At 31.2% G+C, this 16,809-nt stretch overlaps 1 protein-coding gene and 1 pseudogene across 1 annotated transcript; one reads left to right on the forward strand and one right to left on the reverse strand.

Moving 5' to 3' along the window:
- The first annotated feature begins 892 nt into the window (after positions 1-892).
- Positions 893-2,767, forward strand: LOC107953129 (GDSL esterase/lipase At1g71250-like; annotated as a pseudogene).
- LOC107953130 (non-specific lipid transfer protein GPI-anchored 12) lies at positions 2,733-8,489 on the reverse strand. The gene is made up of 3 exons (XM_016888358.2): positions 7,962-8,489; positions 3,389-3,445; positions 2,733-3,004 (listed from the first exon to the last, which is right to left on the reverse strand). Exons 1-3 carry the CDS (start codon positions 8,341-8,343, stop codon positions 2,913-2,915), a joined length of 531 nt encoding a protein of 176 aa, XP_016743847.1. The 5' UTR covers positions 8,344-8,489; the 3' UTR covers positions 2,733-2,912.
- Between the last annotated feature and the right edge of the window lie 8,320 nt (positions 8,490-16,809).

Raw genomic sequence — 16,809 nt, forward strand, 5'->3', positions numbered from 1 at the left:
CTATATCAGAAACAACTCATGAAAGAAATAATAATGTGAAGTGGTCCAAACTTTGGATGTTGACTACAATGTTTGAGACCTTGTGGATGCAATACATTGAAACCTTGTCTAAGTTCTATGCATAGCTATGTAATATCACAAATCAAGCATTTGCATTGAGTGAAGAATATTCAAATTTGAAGTAGGTGAGAAAAGTGCTTCGATCTTTGCATGAAAATTTTGCAATCAAGATGACCGCTATGAAGGAGGCAAATGATAGTGATAATATGAAAATTAATGACTAAGTTCATTGAAAACATTTGAGATCAATCTCAATGAGACATAGAAAAAAAAAGATAAAAGATGATAAAATCATTGTGCTATATGTTGTAATTCTAGTTGCAATTGAGAGTGAAACTACAATGAACGACCTGCAAGAGCAATTGATCTTATTGAGTTAAAAGGTAAAACTTTAATAGAATGTTTAAGAAGTTGATCAGAAAGTTTGATTAAAGTTGTGACAAGATAAAGGGCAAAGGAGTTGTAATGAATGATGATACACCCAAAGAGAAAAAGAAAAAGATACGATGCATGAATGTTAAGACTTTGATCATATTCAAGGAGAGAATGTTTGAAGACATTGAAGGAGTACATTATATTTTGATATTTCAATTGGTCTTCCCTTATAGTTGTAAATGAGAAGAAGGCTCCTAAATTATGATCACTTATTCATTTTCAACTTATTATATTTATATTAATTACAAATATAATAAATATTGTTAAATAATGACAAAAACTAGAATTGCAAAAATAATTAATTATTAAAAATTGATGGACATCGGGTTTTAAATCTAATTAAGAAGTTGTTGAAAGCCCAAACCGAAGCCCGGGCTTTCTTCTCTTTTGTGTTCATACTTCATTCGGCATCTATTTCCCGCTATAAATCTATACAACGTTACCTGAGTCCTTTGCATTGAAACAGAAGCAAAAGAAACAAAGAAATTCCACATGGAGCAGGAACCCTAAGATCAAAAGAAGGACGATGGAAGGATTTGCTTTGTTTTTGGTTGCACTTGTTTCAATGGGCATCACCAACCTAGCAATGGTTCCTGGGAAAACAAATCGGAATGTGTCTGCTATGTACCTGTTGGGTGATTCTTCTGTGGATTGTGGCTCCAACACTCTCTTTTACCCTATCATCCATTTAAATCTTTCTTTACTTCCTTGTAACGGTTCCAATTCCATCCTTCTTCCCTATCTTCTTGGTAACCACTTGCCTCTTTCTCCCCTATTTTCTTTCATATATGCATTTGTGGTGTTCGTTTTGTTTCTTGCTTTCTTTTTCCTGGAAAATATATGTTTAATTTGCATATGCTTCTTGGTTTCTTTACAATTTGCATTTTCCGCTTTCAATCTTGTTCCAGAATTCTCTTCTTGAAAATTGCAATGCACTTAAAATAAATTGATGATTTTCATGGCCAATGCATGCAGCTAAGAAAATGGGTTTACCATACGCCGAGCCATTCTACGCCCAGAACGGAACCATCGATGGCTTGCTAAACGGTGTGAACTACGGTGCAGCCCACGCAACAATCCTTAGCCCCACTAGCCTTAGCCACCAGTCTCTTAACCACCAGCTAAGGCAAGTATTCGAGACGGTTCAACTATTGGAACTACAACTCGGCCATGAAAGCTCTCGCCATTTCATCAGATCCTCCCTTTTTACCTCGCATTCGGCAAAGATGACTACATAGATCTCTTTCTCCGCAATTTCTCAGGTGTAATGGCTGAATACAATGGCCCTCAATTTGCTGAAATTTTAGTTAACCAAATGGTACATGCAGTGATGAACCTGTATGATATGAATGTGAGAAAAGTTGTATTAATGGGGATACTGCCTTTGGGATGTGCTCCAAGTTTACTGTTCCAATGGCACATTGATGATGCAACAGGCTGCGTTGAGATGATAAATGAAGTGATTTTGAGGTATAATGTACTGCTAGAAAAGAGCATTGTTAGGCTCAATGAAGAGTTGCCCGATGCACATCTCGTCTTTTGTGATCTTTACCAAGGAGTCAAGAAGATCATAACTTATCCACAATTCTTCGGTATGAATCCTTCCATTTTGTCTTTTATAAAACTGTTAAAGGGATACAAAAAGGGGTTGTTTATATTCGAATTAACAACACGACTACTTCAAGAAAAATGAAGAGTCCCGAAGAGTAACATAAAAAAACCTAAAAAATTTTTGCAATCACATGAACAGAAATCTTACTTCAAATGTGTGACAAAAAAAACAGGATTTGAGGATGCAAAGAATGCATGCTGTGGACTTGGTTTGTATGGTGCAGAGATTGGGTGCGTGACTTCAGATATAGCCTGCAACACTGTTTCAGCAAATGTGTGGTGGGATCTCTATAACCCAACACCCAAAGTAAACTCATTGCTTGCCGAGTCAACATGGTCCGGTCAACAGCTCCTCTCCAACATTTGCCGTCCAACTACAATCCGTGGTCTGGTTTACTCTTCAGTGTCCCCTCCCACTTGACCCTCCTCACTCATCTTCACCATTTCTCACAGACCACTATAGATTCAAGTTCCTTTGTTAGGGAAACCCATTGTTCTATATCCCTGGAATTAGCTGAGAATTGGTGTAATTTTCCTGAAAAACTCATGCACATCAGCCATATACCAATGGCAGTAGATAGCAGTCCAAGTTAAAGGAAAATTGAAAATACGGAACTCCATATGTATATGCTGCAATCAGAACCATATTTTTTGTCCCTTATGGATTTGCTGTTTTTCTTTGTTTCATCTGTTGTATTGTATTGTATTTTACCCCCATTACCAGAGAAACAAAGGCATACATAGGACACACAGAATATTTGAATGTTAAAATAATGTAGTACATGATTAGTAATGGGGAAAAGAAATTAATAGATCCCAAAAAGTGCGTGCAAAATGGCAGTAGCGAATGCCAAGCCAATGACTGCTCCATTTCTGTTTCCATTTGAAGGGCTGCCACCTGAAAAAAGAAGAAAAGCTCAGTTATTTAATAATGTAAACTCGAAACATGAAAAAAGAAAAATTATAATTAAAACCATATTTAGGGTTAGGTTTACATGATGGATGAAAAATTACTATAAAAGGATGAATCTCATAAATTTTATTTATGATCATAATTGATGACCTAGGGTGAAATTTGATGTTTTGAAACCTCGGAATTCCAGACCTTATTAGCCATAAGCTTTAATTTAACATATAAATTTCTTATCTGGTGACAATTTTGATTAACGAGTATAGATTTCAATTCATGTTCATGCTTAAATCTTTTTGACATAAAATAAGCTTTCTGTGAAACAAAAATTTAAAGTAAGAATGAAATGAAAGAAATTAAAATTCAAGTTACCTGGTGACACAGATTCTTCGCTTTGTGGTGGACCTGCAACTGGGGCACGATTGATGACTGCAAAAAAGCAGAGAAATAATTAGGAAGTATGTTCTTATTAGTATAGAATATAATTAAAACTAATCTAAACAGGATTATACAGCAAAAAAAAAACAGATACAATAGTTATCATGACGTTTAAATTCGTGTCATTTTCATATTTGTTTCAAGCAAATTTTACATCATGTCTTATACAAAGTTAGATATATGAAAAGAAATAAAATATATATAATTAAAATAATACTAAAATATTTATCATACATATATGTATATGGAAATCGAGCAATTAGAATACAAGTATGTATTTAAAAATAATATACAATAAATAATAAAAATATAAATTTTAAAACTAATAATAATAATAATGCATCGCAATATGTACGAAATTAAAATAAAAAATTAGTTTAAGAATATTTAAATAGACAAATATATCAAATTAAGAATATTAAATACACTCCAAATATTTATCATGGTATTGTCATTTTCTTGAGCTATATCGAGTTCACTTGTGACACCAACTTAATCAACGATATTTTCAATATATATATATAAAAATGCATGCGAAAAACTGTGTATTAATACTAAAACATATAAAAATATTGAAATAAAACCTTAGTTGAAGTGGTAACGAAAAAAAATTATAAATGATGGTGGTATAGATTCAAATCTTATTATATGTAATCTTTTTACCGATTTTATTAAAAAATATAAAAGGACAAAAATACTCTCGTATGAACATAATTTACTGTATACATAAAAGGGTATTTTTATAATTTCCTTAACTAAGTTGGTGTCGAGTTGACTCGTGATATCAACTCAATCACACACATTAAATAATAACTAGAAATTTTATCACACACGTATACGTGTGGAAACTACGTATTTTAGAATAGAAAAGTGTATTTGAAAATAACATACAATAAATAATGAAATGAATTATTTGAAACTAATTAATAATAACACATTAAATATGTACGATATTAAAACATGAAAAAAAATAGATTAAATTGTAAGTAAAATGAAATTTGAATACATAAATATATTAGATTAAGAATACTAAATGAGTACAATTTTTTTTTATCATTGTGTTGCCATTAATCTTGAGTTGGTGTTGAGTTAACTTGTGACATAAACTCAATTAACAATATTATTAATATTAAAAATTCTATTACACGCGTATGCATGTAGACACTATGTATTTAGATCACATGGGTGCGCTTATAAATAAACATATAATAAATAATGAAATATAATATTTGAAACTAATAATAACAACATATATGCTATAGAATTAAAAATTGTTTTAGTTGAAATGGAAAAATTGAAAGAGTGTATATCTGGTGTTTTGGGTTAAAATTTCATTGTAAGCATTTTTTTCCCTCTAGATGTTATATAAAAAGATAAAAGTATTAATCATTGCTTTGTCAAAATAAGAATTTTTTAGCAATTTAATAATTGAGTTGGCACTTGATTTTGGATGACACCAATCCAATTAAAATATTTATTCATCGTATAGATATAATATGGATAATTATAGGGCATCTTCTACTCAATTATGCATGGAAAAAAGATGACTTAATGATATAAAAGGCCCACGAAAATTAAAAAAATTAATTAATTAAACCCCTCTCAAGTTTTTTTTTTAGCTTTTGGACTTACAAAATCGATCAAATCAACCCTTTGATTGACATTGTCCATTAATTTTTAATGGAACTGCAAATGTAGTAATTAACAACGCCAAATCATAAAAAATAAAATTATTTTTCATTATTTAAGGAATTTGAAATATAAAACTTTATCCAAATTTATCACTTAAAAAAATCTATCGATTATAATTTCTGATTGATTAAATTATAAAATAACTATTGTAGGTAATATCCTTCTAAATGACAACGATCTCATGTTCAAGCCCTAATAAATATGATTTATAAAATTTTAAAAATATTAAAATTTCTATTTTTTAAAAAAAATAGTAAATTTTAGTTTTTTAAAATATTTTTATAATTTTCTTTTTGTAATTTTATAGATTTTCTATTTTCTAATTATTTTAATAATTTTTAAAATTTTTAAACATCTTTTGTAATTTTTTTAATAATTTTATATTTTTTTATTTTTTATATTTTTATATTTTTAAAGATTTTAAAAGTTTTTTTAGAAGATGACATAATAATGACATTATTATAATGACATGTGACAATATATGATTGGTTAACTGATTCTTTTTAATGTCCAAAATACTGAATCGAAAATATATAATATTATGGACTAAACTAAAAATATTTGATAATATTAGAAATTAAAGTGGGCCAAAAAAAATTTTAAAGACTAAAAAAAAAAAAAGAGTACACTTCAGAAACTAAAATGTGCCTTAAGACTATTATATATTATAAATATAAATTAAAAATAATATATTAAACCATTTGATTAGATAGTTAATTTTAATAATCATAACCGACCAACAAAACCATTGTAATTGAAACCTTAAACTGATAATTAAGTTAACCATAATCTTACCCAAATGAATTGGTTAAATCATTTTTTACCAACCCTAACTTAAGGGTCCTATGACTGGACTGAACCTTGGGTAGAGAACTGGAGGATTCTTGTTTTTATCATTATTATTTAAGATAATTGTTTAATATAAATATAATATGTTTTTTTAATTTAAATATATTTTTAATAATTTATTGTTTTAATTTAATATCCTTTACCATTCTTTTCTACTAAAATCTCACCATCAGAATTATAATAAATAAAGCCTACCCCAATTATTAATATTTAAAAGAAAATTGTGCATATGAAGTCTTTTTTTTAATGAAGGCAGTGCACGTAAAGTGAGGTGAGAGCTAACCGAGAACCAGGCAACAGGTATATTTAATTTTCTAATACGTTTTTAATGATTTTGAAAAAATGCTCCTAAATTTTCTTTAAATTTGTATTAATACTCTTGATTTCATTGATAAAAATAATACTAAGCAACAATCAACTTCTAAATTTTTTTTAAAAAAATAGTATTATAAGTTTTGATTATATCTATTTTTTATAGAATGTTTAGAATTATTCATAATCTCTTTTCAACTCATAAATAAAAAAATAATCTTTTTGTATTGATAATAATAACTATGCCAATCGAGTTAAAACTTAATCAATAACTTCAATATAATTTTAGGTCATCATATTGAACAAGTTGCAATTTAATAGATTAAAAATTATTAAATTAATTATTAACTGCTGTATTTAATAATAGAATAATAATTGTATAAATAGTAACATGATTAATTTTAATAAGTGCTTTTAATGACAACTTTCTCTTTAGCAAAAGGCATTCATTCAAGATACCAAAGGGCTTTCACTATGTAGATTTAAATTTTTAAAAACTCTTAGAAAATTAAATTTTATAAGACACAGTAAATATAAATGTAAGAAGATATAAGTTCGAGTAAACTGAAACGCATTAACCTTCTATTTATGAGTTGAGAAATTTAAGATATTATGTCAAAAATAACAAATACGATCAGTTTTTTACCGAATTCCAATTTTAGCCCATATTAAATAATTAATGAACCAAATAAAGAAGCATAAGTAAAAAAAAAAGAATCAAAACAATTAATTAAAATATCTAAATTATACATAAAATTATTTACTATTTACTTAGTAATTAACATAAGTGTACTGTTTGATTGAAAAAAGTAAAATAATAAGAATTAAATTAAGATCAACAAATAAGGTTTAGTAAGGATATTTTGATGAAAATTTAGCCAAATACGAATATATCTTATGTTGAAATGATAATACTAATAATTTAAAATGACCGACTAAAAAAATTTTTTTTGAAAGAAGTATTAAAATTTAGAAACCGTGGACCCTACCAAGCCCTGTAATCTAGCGTTAATGGACAATGATTAACACTTTATTCTTTTGGCTAGAGAAAATGATGAACACTTATTTCTTATGCTACTCAAATTAAATTAAATTTATATTAAAAATGGAAATCTAATGCACAAAATTTAAATGAATAACATACTTTTCTTATGCTATTTCATGGTAATTACTGCTTAGAAAAATCGAAAATTAATTTGAATTATGATATTTGCCGATTTTAAATTTTAAATTTAAAAATTATGATTATCCAAATTAAATTGAAAGTTTCAATTTGTAATTTTCATTATTTAAAACGAAATAACTTATGCAGAATTTTATTTTTAAAATATTATATAAGAGCCATTAATTATTTTTATTTACTTGAAAATGATTTTTTTTAACTATATATTTAAGAATTTTTGAAATTTTACCAACTAACGTATCAATATTATATATATTTCCAGTGTCCGCAGATGAATAGATTAGGGTAGACTCCGAGTTCAATCCTTTAGTTTTTCATGTTTGTAGTATAATTAATTATTCAAAACTAATCTAAACGTTGTTTTTTGAAATTTGAAATTGAAAATCACATATATTGTGAATCAAGTAGACAGATAATTAGGATTCTTCACCAGATCTAAAAGGAAAAGGTAAAGAGGAACAAATGAAATACCTGAACAGAGAGTCACAGGAGGAGTGGAAACATTACAAACCGTGGGAAGATTCAGAGCTCTCTTCATATCAATGTCCATCCCAACCACTGCGGTTGCGTTTTTACCCAATAAATTGCACAAACATTGTGGACTCCTTTCCACTAACCCCGCCAGCTCCGGACAGCATGCCTTCCCCGGCTTCGTTAGATTGCTCCCTGCCTCCACGAACGTCAAGCAATCCGATAAGTTCAACAAGTTCGTAAAACAATCCGCCGTCGGTGCCTCCGCTGATGGTCCCAACCCCAACCCCACCGCATCCGGTTCCTGTCCCGTCGCCACCCTGCAGAATGTTAGCACAAAGATGGTGGCAACAACAATTGTTACCCTCTGCTTAGTTGCCATCTCTGTGGGTCAAGGCAGGCTAACGCTACTGTGGGAAATGAGAAGGGGAACCAAGTTAGATTTGAGAGAGAGAAGGTGAGTGAGATGGGGGAGTAATAAACAAGTTAGTGACGAGCTATGCCAAATTTATAAATTTATTCTAAGCTACTAACTAGTAGTAACTAGTAGACGTGTTCTAGGTCCACTTATCCCAACAGCCTGGATAGTTTGATTCATTTTTCGGGTCAGCCAAATCTAAATTAAATCATTTTTAAAATGTTTTTTATTTAAAATTAATTATTTTTTGTACAAAGTAAAAAAAATCCATAAAAAGGGTTTGAACTTTGGGGTGTGCACTTAATCATTGATCTCATATTTTTTACAACATTTTAATTATAAATTTAATTTTTTAAACAACAAAATAGGTCATTTCAACAAGAGTAATAATGAGATTTAAGATGTTGAAGATATACATGAGTCGTCTAATTACGAAGAACTGTGGAGCTAGATTGTGCGCAAATTAGAGCTCCAAATCAGGATGCCCTAATAGCTATGTTCCAGCCCAGTTTGAATCACTAGATGATTCTATTTTATTGATAAGGTTTGGGTCCATGAGAGACAAATATCGTGTTCTCAAGAGTGTGTCATCGTCCTTTGACAACCATTTATGGTTGTTTCAGAATTATGATGGCCAACTTTGACCGTGAGCGTATACCTTTGATACTCCTAAACTTTGGGACCAGATGGTGGAAGGAATTGTTGAGCGAATCAGTAATCATATAAGAAAGTATGTGTCATTTAATTCAAATATGAATAAACTTGGAGAGCGCAAGTTCATAAAGATGAAGGTAGAACGTTAAGTCTCCAAGCTTCCACTGCGCTTTATTGCATTTTGTGGCAAGCAACGTCATTTTTTGCAAGGGGCTGTTAAATACAAACAAGGGGAAAACAAAATGCGAGAACACTCAATGTTTGGGATCAAACCAAGGAGGGTGATTGGATGAAAGCATTCCTGTTATGATATTATTATGAGATATTATCTTTTAGGAATGTATTGTATATTATTATATATCTTTTAGACATATACTTAGAAATATATTATATATCTTTTCTATTCCTATGTGACTACTGCTATATAAATATTATGTATACTCTTGAGGTCTATCAATAAGATTAAAAGGGATTATTACCCTATTCTTGTCATGGTATCTGAGCTTGGTGTTTAACACAATTTTTTTCATCGTTCTCAATGGCTAGCGGTGATTCTACTTCTTCACCACCACCACCTAAGTCAAAAAGGTAATATTTCTTGGTTTTACCGCTAAGCAATGGTAGTCTTTTCTAGTGGTGTTCAGTAATACACACTCCACTACCAATAGATTGAATGGTGAGTCCAAGAATAATTTAATTATTGATACGGGGTGTTCAAATCATGTTACAAGTGATCTTATGTGTTTGACGAATGTTAAAGAAGCTAGAGCATGTTTCGTAGGACTTACTAATGGTCAAACAGTGGTGGCTATCCAAGAAGGAATGGTTAAATTGACAAGCAAATTTAACTTAAAACATTTTTTTTATGTTCATAAATTAAACTACAATTTAATTTTGGTTTCACAGTTGAATGATGATGTGAATTATTTTGTCCAATTTTCTACTAACATATGTGGTATTCAAAACATTCATTTGAGGGGGTTAATTGGAACGGGTGAAAGGCGAGATGGACTTTACTACATCCAGCAAGTATCAATGGTTAAAGTGGTTTCAATTAAAGTTTCATTCTCTTTGGAACTTTGGCATAGAATATTGGGTCACTATTTTGAAAAGTAGTGAAGTTACTTCCCTATTTTAGTAACTCTAGAGAACATTTGAATAAAGCATGCGAAATTTGCCATCGTGTTAAACAAACAAGAAATAACTTTCTAATTAGTGAATAAAAAGCCACTCGTATTTTTGAGTTAGTTTATTATGATTTATAGGGTTTGTATGACACTCATTCATCTTGTGGATCTCATTGTTTTTTTACATTGGTTGATTATTTCTTTTGTGTTGTTTGGGTATATCTATTGGTTAATAAGAAAGAGGTTTTCAAGATTTTCATGTCATTTATTGTTATGATTGATCCTCAAATTTCTCAACAGATAAAGTTTGTTAGAAGTGATAATGAAATGAAATTTAATTGTCTCCAAGATTATTTTCTTATAAATGACATTGGATTTCAAATAGCTTGTGCTGGTACTCCTCAACAAAATGGGAGAGTGGAGAGAAAACATCAGCATATTTTAAATGTGGCTCGTGCTTTGCGTTTCCAAGGAAATCTACCTATATCTTTTTTTAGGGGGGAAGTGTGTTTTTGCGCTTCTCATCTTATCAATCAAACTCATTCACCTCTTCTTCATGGTAAAACACCCTATGAAATTTTATTTGGTAGACCTCCTTTGTTTAATGATCTTCGTGTGTTTGGTTGCCAATGTTTTGCTCATATCCAACATTCTAAAGGTGATAAGTTTTCTAGTCAGAGTCGAAAGTGTGTTTTTGTTGGGTATCCTTTTGACAAAAAAGGTTGTTATTTATATGATATAGATTCTAAGAAGTTTTTGTGTCTCATGATGTGAAACTTTTTGAGGATATTTTTTCGTATTTGGATGGGAATGCTGCAACCATTGAGCCCGACCATGTCGCTCTGCTATATGAGAGTGCTGATGCAATTTTTTATACATATTTTGGTGAGTCAAAGGTGTCATAGCCCACAACAGTTCCTCCGTAACCCGTGAGTTCACCACCTACGAATTCTTCGACACTTATGGTGTCTTCTTATTTTTTCTGATGACACGGTGGTACAGGGGGCTTTAGGTAATGATGCGTTTGAATCGGGACAAGAGCATAAGGAAAAATTTCCCTCAGTGAAACTTTGAAATTTTTTCACTCATACCGTCATAAAGAAAAGTCCATCTCCCGCCTCACATACTTCAGAGCCTTCCTCAAGTACTTTATTTCCTATAGCATTATGTTGATTATGAAAAATTTACTATAAAACACTGAAATTTTCATGCAACTATTACTGTAGAGGTTGATCCATAGTCTTTTAAAGAGGATGTGAAGGATGTAGGATGGCATGATGCTATGAAAAAGTAGATTCGTGCTCTGGAAGATAATGGCAATTGGTCTATAGAGACACATCTTCCTGAAAAGAAAGTTGTATGTAGTAAATGGGTGTACAAGATTAAATATAACTCCGATGGAAGTATTAAGAGACTTAAAGCTCGTCTCGTTGTTTTTTATAATCACTAAGTAAAAGGTTTTGACTATAATGAAACTTTTGCTCCTGTGGAAAAAATGGTGACTGTTCGTGCTTTCTCAGCTATTGCAGCTTCAAAAAATTAGGAGTTACATCAAATGGATATACATAATGTCATTCTGCATGGTGATCTTGATAAAGAAGCTTATATAAAGCTTCTTCTAGGTTTTGCCCCTGATAAGCCTAGAATGGTTTGTCATTTGTGCAAGTCTTTGTATGGGTTAAAACAGGATCCTCGGTGTTGGTTAGCTAAGTTGGTTACTGCACTGAAAGGGTATGGATTGCTTCAATCATATTGTGATTATTCTCTCTTTACATGCACTAAGGGATCTATGTACATTAATGTACAAGTTTATGTTGATGATTTGCTTATTTCTGGGAACGATTTCGTTGCTTTGAAAAATTTTAAGGGGTATCTCAATTGTTGGTTCCATATGAAGAATCTTGGTGTTTTAAAGTATTTTTTGGGGATAGATGTAGTTCATAGTTTTTTTTTTGTATAATTCTGTCAAAGGAAATAAGCACTTAATATTATTTCAGAGATAGGCCTTTTGGAAGCAAAGCCCGCAGTATCATCAATTGAGCAAAATCATAGATTTACGTATGCTACATAGGCGGTTTTGATTGATCCTAAGTCATACAAATGATTAATGGTTCGTTTGATTTATTTGGCAATAACCAGACCTGATTTAGCATACTCGGTTAATGTCTTATCTTAGTAGATGCATGAGCTAATGCAGGAACATTAGGACGCGGCTCTGCGTATAGTCCAATACTTGAAAGGTTCTCTCATCTAAAGGATTCTATTGAGATCTGATAGTTATTTCTCCTTAAGGGGATGGTATGATTCAAATTAGGTTGCTTTTTGTTAACTCGGTGTTTGCTTATTGGCTAGCTTGTCTTTCTGGGACAATCTCCTATTTCTTGGAAAACTAAAAAACAACATATTGTTTCTCATTCTTCCACCAAGGATAAGTATAGGTTTATGGCTTCTGTCACTTGTGAGCTCAAGTGGCCGAAGGCATTGCTATTGAGCATAGGTGTTCATCATCCTAAAGATATTCATTTATTTTGTAATAGTCAATCTACGTTGCATATTGCATAGAATCATGTATTTCACGAGCATACTAAACATATTGAAGTGGATTGTCACTTTGTTAGGGATACAATCAAGGATAGGTTTATTGCACCTTCTTATGTTCGAACCTCTATTTATTTGGCTGACATTTTTACAAAGAGACTTGGTAAACCGCAATTTAAATACCTTCTTAGCAAGTTGGGCATTTATGATCTGCATTCTCCAACTTGAACTCCAACTTGAAAGGGTGTTAGCATATTATTATAGGATATTATCTATTAGGAATATATTGTATATAATTGTATATCTTTTAGGCATATATTTAAGAATATATTTAGGAATATATTATATATCTTTCCTATTCCTACATGCCTACTGTTGTATAAATATTATGTATACTCTTGAGTTATATTAAAAAGGTTTAAAGCGATTATATTATTCTTGTCAATCCTCAATTAAAAAGAGGATCTAAGGTGCCCTTAATCTAATCTCATCAAAGACTCCATTGAATGAGATAATTTGGAAACTCTTTGTGGATTCTGTGTCTTTTATTAATAAATTTTCCTTGTAGGCCTTAATCGACACAAATACCATATATGAATTTACAGTCAAACAGTATGGATTGTTTTGCTTTGTCTCTCTTTGTGGACTCAAAAGAGAAATCCACTATCAGTCCTGCCTGTAATCTTGATAAGGCAAGAAGCTTAATTGGGGAACTAAGGATTTTGACAAAAATTGCTTAAATGACATCTTTGATATAATTCATAGACCTTATTAGGTTCTCTTCACTCTAGCGGGTGCCTACTATGGATGACAATGGGAGACTTTAATGAGATTATATAGTCCTTGAAGAAACAATGAGGAAGGTTTCTCGAATGGTTGCATTTACATTTCTTGATTTTGTAACATGGGAATTGACCTATGCTTGCTATATCGTTTTACTGTAGCAATAATAATATATTTAGAGGAAAACTCCATTTCAACTTGTAAATCGTCGAAATTAGTAAAACTCACATGATCAGGTTTTTCATGAGGACGTTTTGAAAATTCTAACCCATATTGAGCATTAATATTGCTATTAAGCATGTGGGGTGGAGGTTCATATATTGTAAAATCTGGTTGAGTTCCTCTAGCATTGTCTGGACCTTCATTGTCAGAATCATTCCCCTCTAGTTTGGAAGGAGTGATCTCTAGTTCTAAAAATAATGCAATTTCTTAACCATTGAGTTTGGACTCCTAGATTGGATCATAATCGGTTTTAACTTCCTCTTCATTCTCAACTTCCTTTTCATTATCAATCTCATTTTTGGTTTCATGTACCGGATTGTATGTCCTTTCACTAGTGCAGTTTGTTGGCAAAACATCATTTGTTCTCATCAAACCTACGTTAAAACCAATATTACTTACGAATTTTCCACTCATGTTACTTGATGGTATATCTGCATAAGTTGAAATAAAAGGTGCTCACAAAATGCCGTGTTGGGGTCTTCACGTTTACCCCAATTGTACATCAAAGTTGAAATTGAAGGCTAAAACCGAGAAATGTTTTTCCATTAATGATTTTGGCATTCCTTGATATGAGCTTTGCAACAACACTGTGAAACCACCGCACAACTACGTGGTTGGATTTTCTTCTTCCTGTTCATAAAAAAAATTAACCGAAATTGTTGTCAAACTCGGACCATCCTCTTCTACATTGAGAAACTAGATATATAACTCTAGTATAACATTTCCAGTTGAGCAATGCGTATCAAACATTAACTCAACATCTATGTTGCATTTGAGCTCAAATGTATCATATCTTACATGGTTCATTGACGTTAGATATCTATATTTCAAACTCAAATGTATCATATCTTATAAGGTTCATTGATGTTAGATATCTAATTCTTGACAGAAGTTAGTTCAGTTTGATGCTCTAGTTAAAAGCTAAATATGTAGATTGGGTTAAAACAAAATGACCCCAATTTTTGTTTCACAAATTTGACTGTCATAACAAATAACGACTTTAACTCATTTACTCATCTTTACCAGAAAATCTGTTTCACATGTTTAAAATAAAATTAAAAAAAAACATTGTACATAAAAATAAATACTCATTAATCAAATTCGAAAGACGACACCAAATTTACTTACTCATAAATCTAAAAATATCGGACATTACTCACAAATTAGAAAAACACTTAATGTTTTTCTTTCCCAATATTCATATTCTTGTGACAATTTTGTCATAAAGAAGATGAGACAATTTGTAAATTTTATCTCGGGATTATTGAGTTTTCCAAAAGTTATTAAATCTCTTTCAATTTTTACAAATTTCAATCCAAGGAATATTTTTTTTATTTCTCTTTTAAGTTTTAATTCCACAACTATTTTATTTCGAAGTAAATTATTTTTACTAATGTGACAAGAAAAAGGAAGAAAGTGCGAACGTTTTTGCCGGCTAAATAAGGTTTATATGCCAATTTTTTTCATTAGGCATTTAGGTTGTTTTTAATTTTATTTAGGGAAATAGGCCATTTTTGGAGAGAGTGTGTGAAAGCGCGTCTAGTTGGGCACGCTTTCTGCATAATTGGCAGGAAAGCGCACCCAGTTGAACGCGTTTTCCTTTTAAGTCGTGATGCGGTCGTTGAGAGCACCAAAAATTTTCTATTCCCTGTAAAATAATGAAAAAGAAATAGTAAAGGGGAAGTAGGGTCGAATCCTCAGGGACCGGATTATACGACTGCTTGTTTCTCGAAATCCTGTGCAGAATCGTGCCCAAGAAAACCTACGTTCCTGGAAAAAATAAAAAAAAAATAGAATTTAAGAATTGATTTTGGAAGCGAAAAATAAAATAAAAATAGAATTTAAATTTTACTGAAATTAGGATTACGAAAATAATAAAAATAATAAAGAGAGTTTTAAGAGAAAAGAAATTCTTATGGGAAGTTTCAACCTCCGGTTGTCTTATTCCGCCTTGGGCTCAATCCTTGGCTTTTGGATGATCCTTCTCGACTCAAGTAAGCCAGTTATAGTGGAAGAAGACACCTACGACCACCAGCTCCAAAGATTAGACTTACGATTTTTTAGGGAACCTGACTCTAGCCAGTAATCTATGCTAGATCAACGCTTCTCAATGGCGAATCCCACGCCATTTTGTCTCTTTGGCTCGCCAACCTCTGACGCAGTAAGTTAACGATCCGACTATGCAATCTTTCTAAAACATACAAAGCGGCCGCTTTGCATATGCTGAAAAGCTTACTTCTTAAGGGCCATGGACGGAAGCGTTAGCCCGTAGTGCGGAGAAACGATGAATACTTGGCGAGAAGGCTAAGTACGGATTCTAGGCCTCAAGAACCCTTTTTGGGGAAATATTGGCAACTTTTGGCTAGAAGGGTTTTAGTGGCTCATGATAATGGTGGAAAAGAAAATAAAATTATGGAAAAAGAAATTTTATTAAAAGAAAAAAATATGGAAAGAACAAAAGATTTTTAGGTGGAGAGTGTTTACAGAAAAGATGAACCCCCAATAGAGTCACTTCACCCCCTATTTATAGTGCTAGGGAGATAGTCTAATTAAACTTAAATTCTAAAAGATAAATACATTTAATTAAAGATAAATAAAATAAAATCCTAAATTTGAATAATCCTAATAATTATCTTAATATTAATTATCCTAATATAAATAGAATAAAATAGAGTCTTCCGAAATAAAATCTCTTCTATTTGCTTTTAAGTCCTTGTGCCTTCTATGTTTGCACTTTTGGCACCATATTTGTCCCACGTTGCATATTGGCCCATTTGATCTCCAAATTGACGCTTTTTCCCTTGAATTTACTTTTCGCCTCCAATTTAGTCCCTAAAAGATAAAAAGACATAAATAGCTCAAATTAGTAGGCTCAAGCTCAAAATAAACACATGATTAATATATAAAAACACATCATTTTAGAGTATTATCAAATTCCCCCCTACTTAGCCCATGCTTGCCCTCAAGTATGTTTCCTATCGACTATGAAAGCTAGATTCTGCCATAAAAGAAATATCACTCCAAAGTTTCATAAAAATTAGTTAAAAATGCATATGAAAAATAAAGAGACCTCTAAGCTTGCTTTAAGTAAAACAGAAAAAGTATT

This window comes from Gossypium hirsutum, chromosome A07, assembly GCF_007990345.1.
Source record: "Gossypium hirsutum isolate 1008001.06 chromosome A07, Gossypium_hirsutum_v2.1, whole genome shotgun sequence".
NCBI classification, from domain to species: domain Eukaryota; kingdom Viridiplantae; phylum Streptophyta; class Magnoliopsida; order Malvales; family Malvaceae; genus Gossypium; species Gossypium hirsutum.

What these genes read in the sequence shown, in the direction of transcription:
- LOC107953130 (XM_016888358.2), bottom strand. Translation starts at nt 8,343, where the DNA reads ATGGCAACTAAGCAGAGGGTAACAATTGTTGTTGCCACCATCTTTGTG. An exon ending in TCCTGTGACTCTCTGTTCAG is followed by an intron (nt 3,446 to 7,961) that starts GTATTTCATTTG and finishes GCTTTTTTGCAG; the next exon opens with TCATCAATCGTGCCCCAGTT. An exon ending in CGAAGAATCTGTGTCACCAG is followed by an intron (nt 3,005 to 3,388) that starts GTAACTTGAATT and finishes TTCTTTTTTCAG; the next exon opens with GTGGCAGCCCTTCAAATGGA.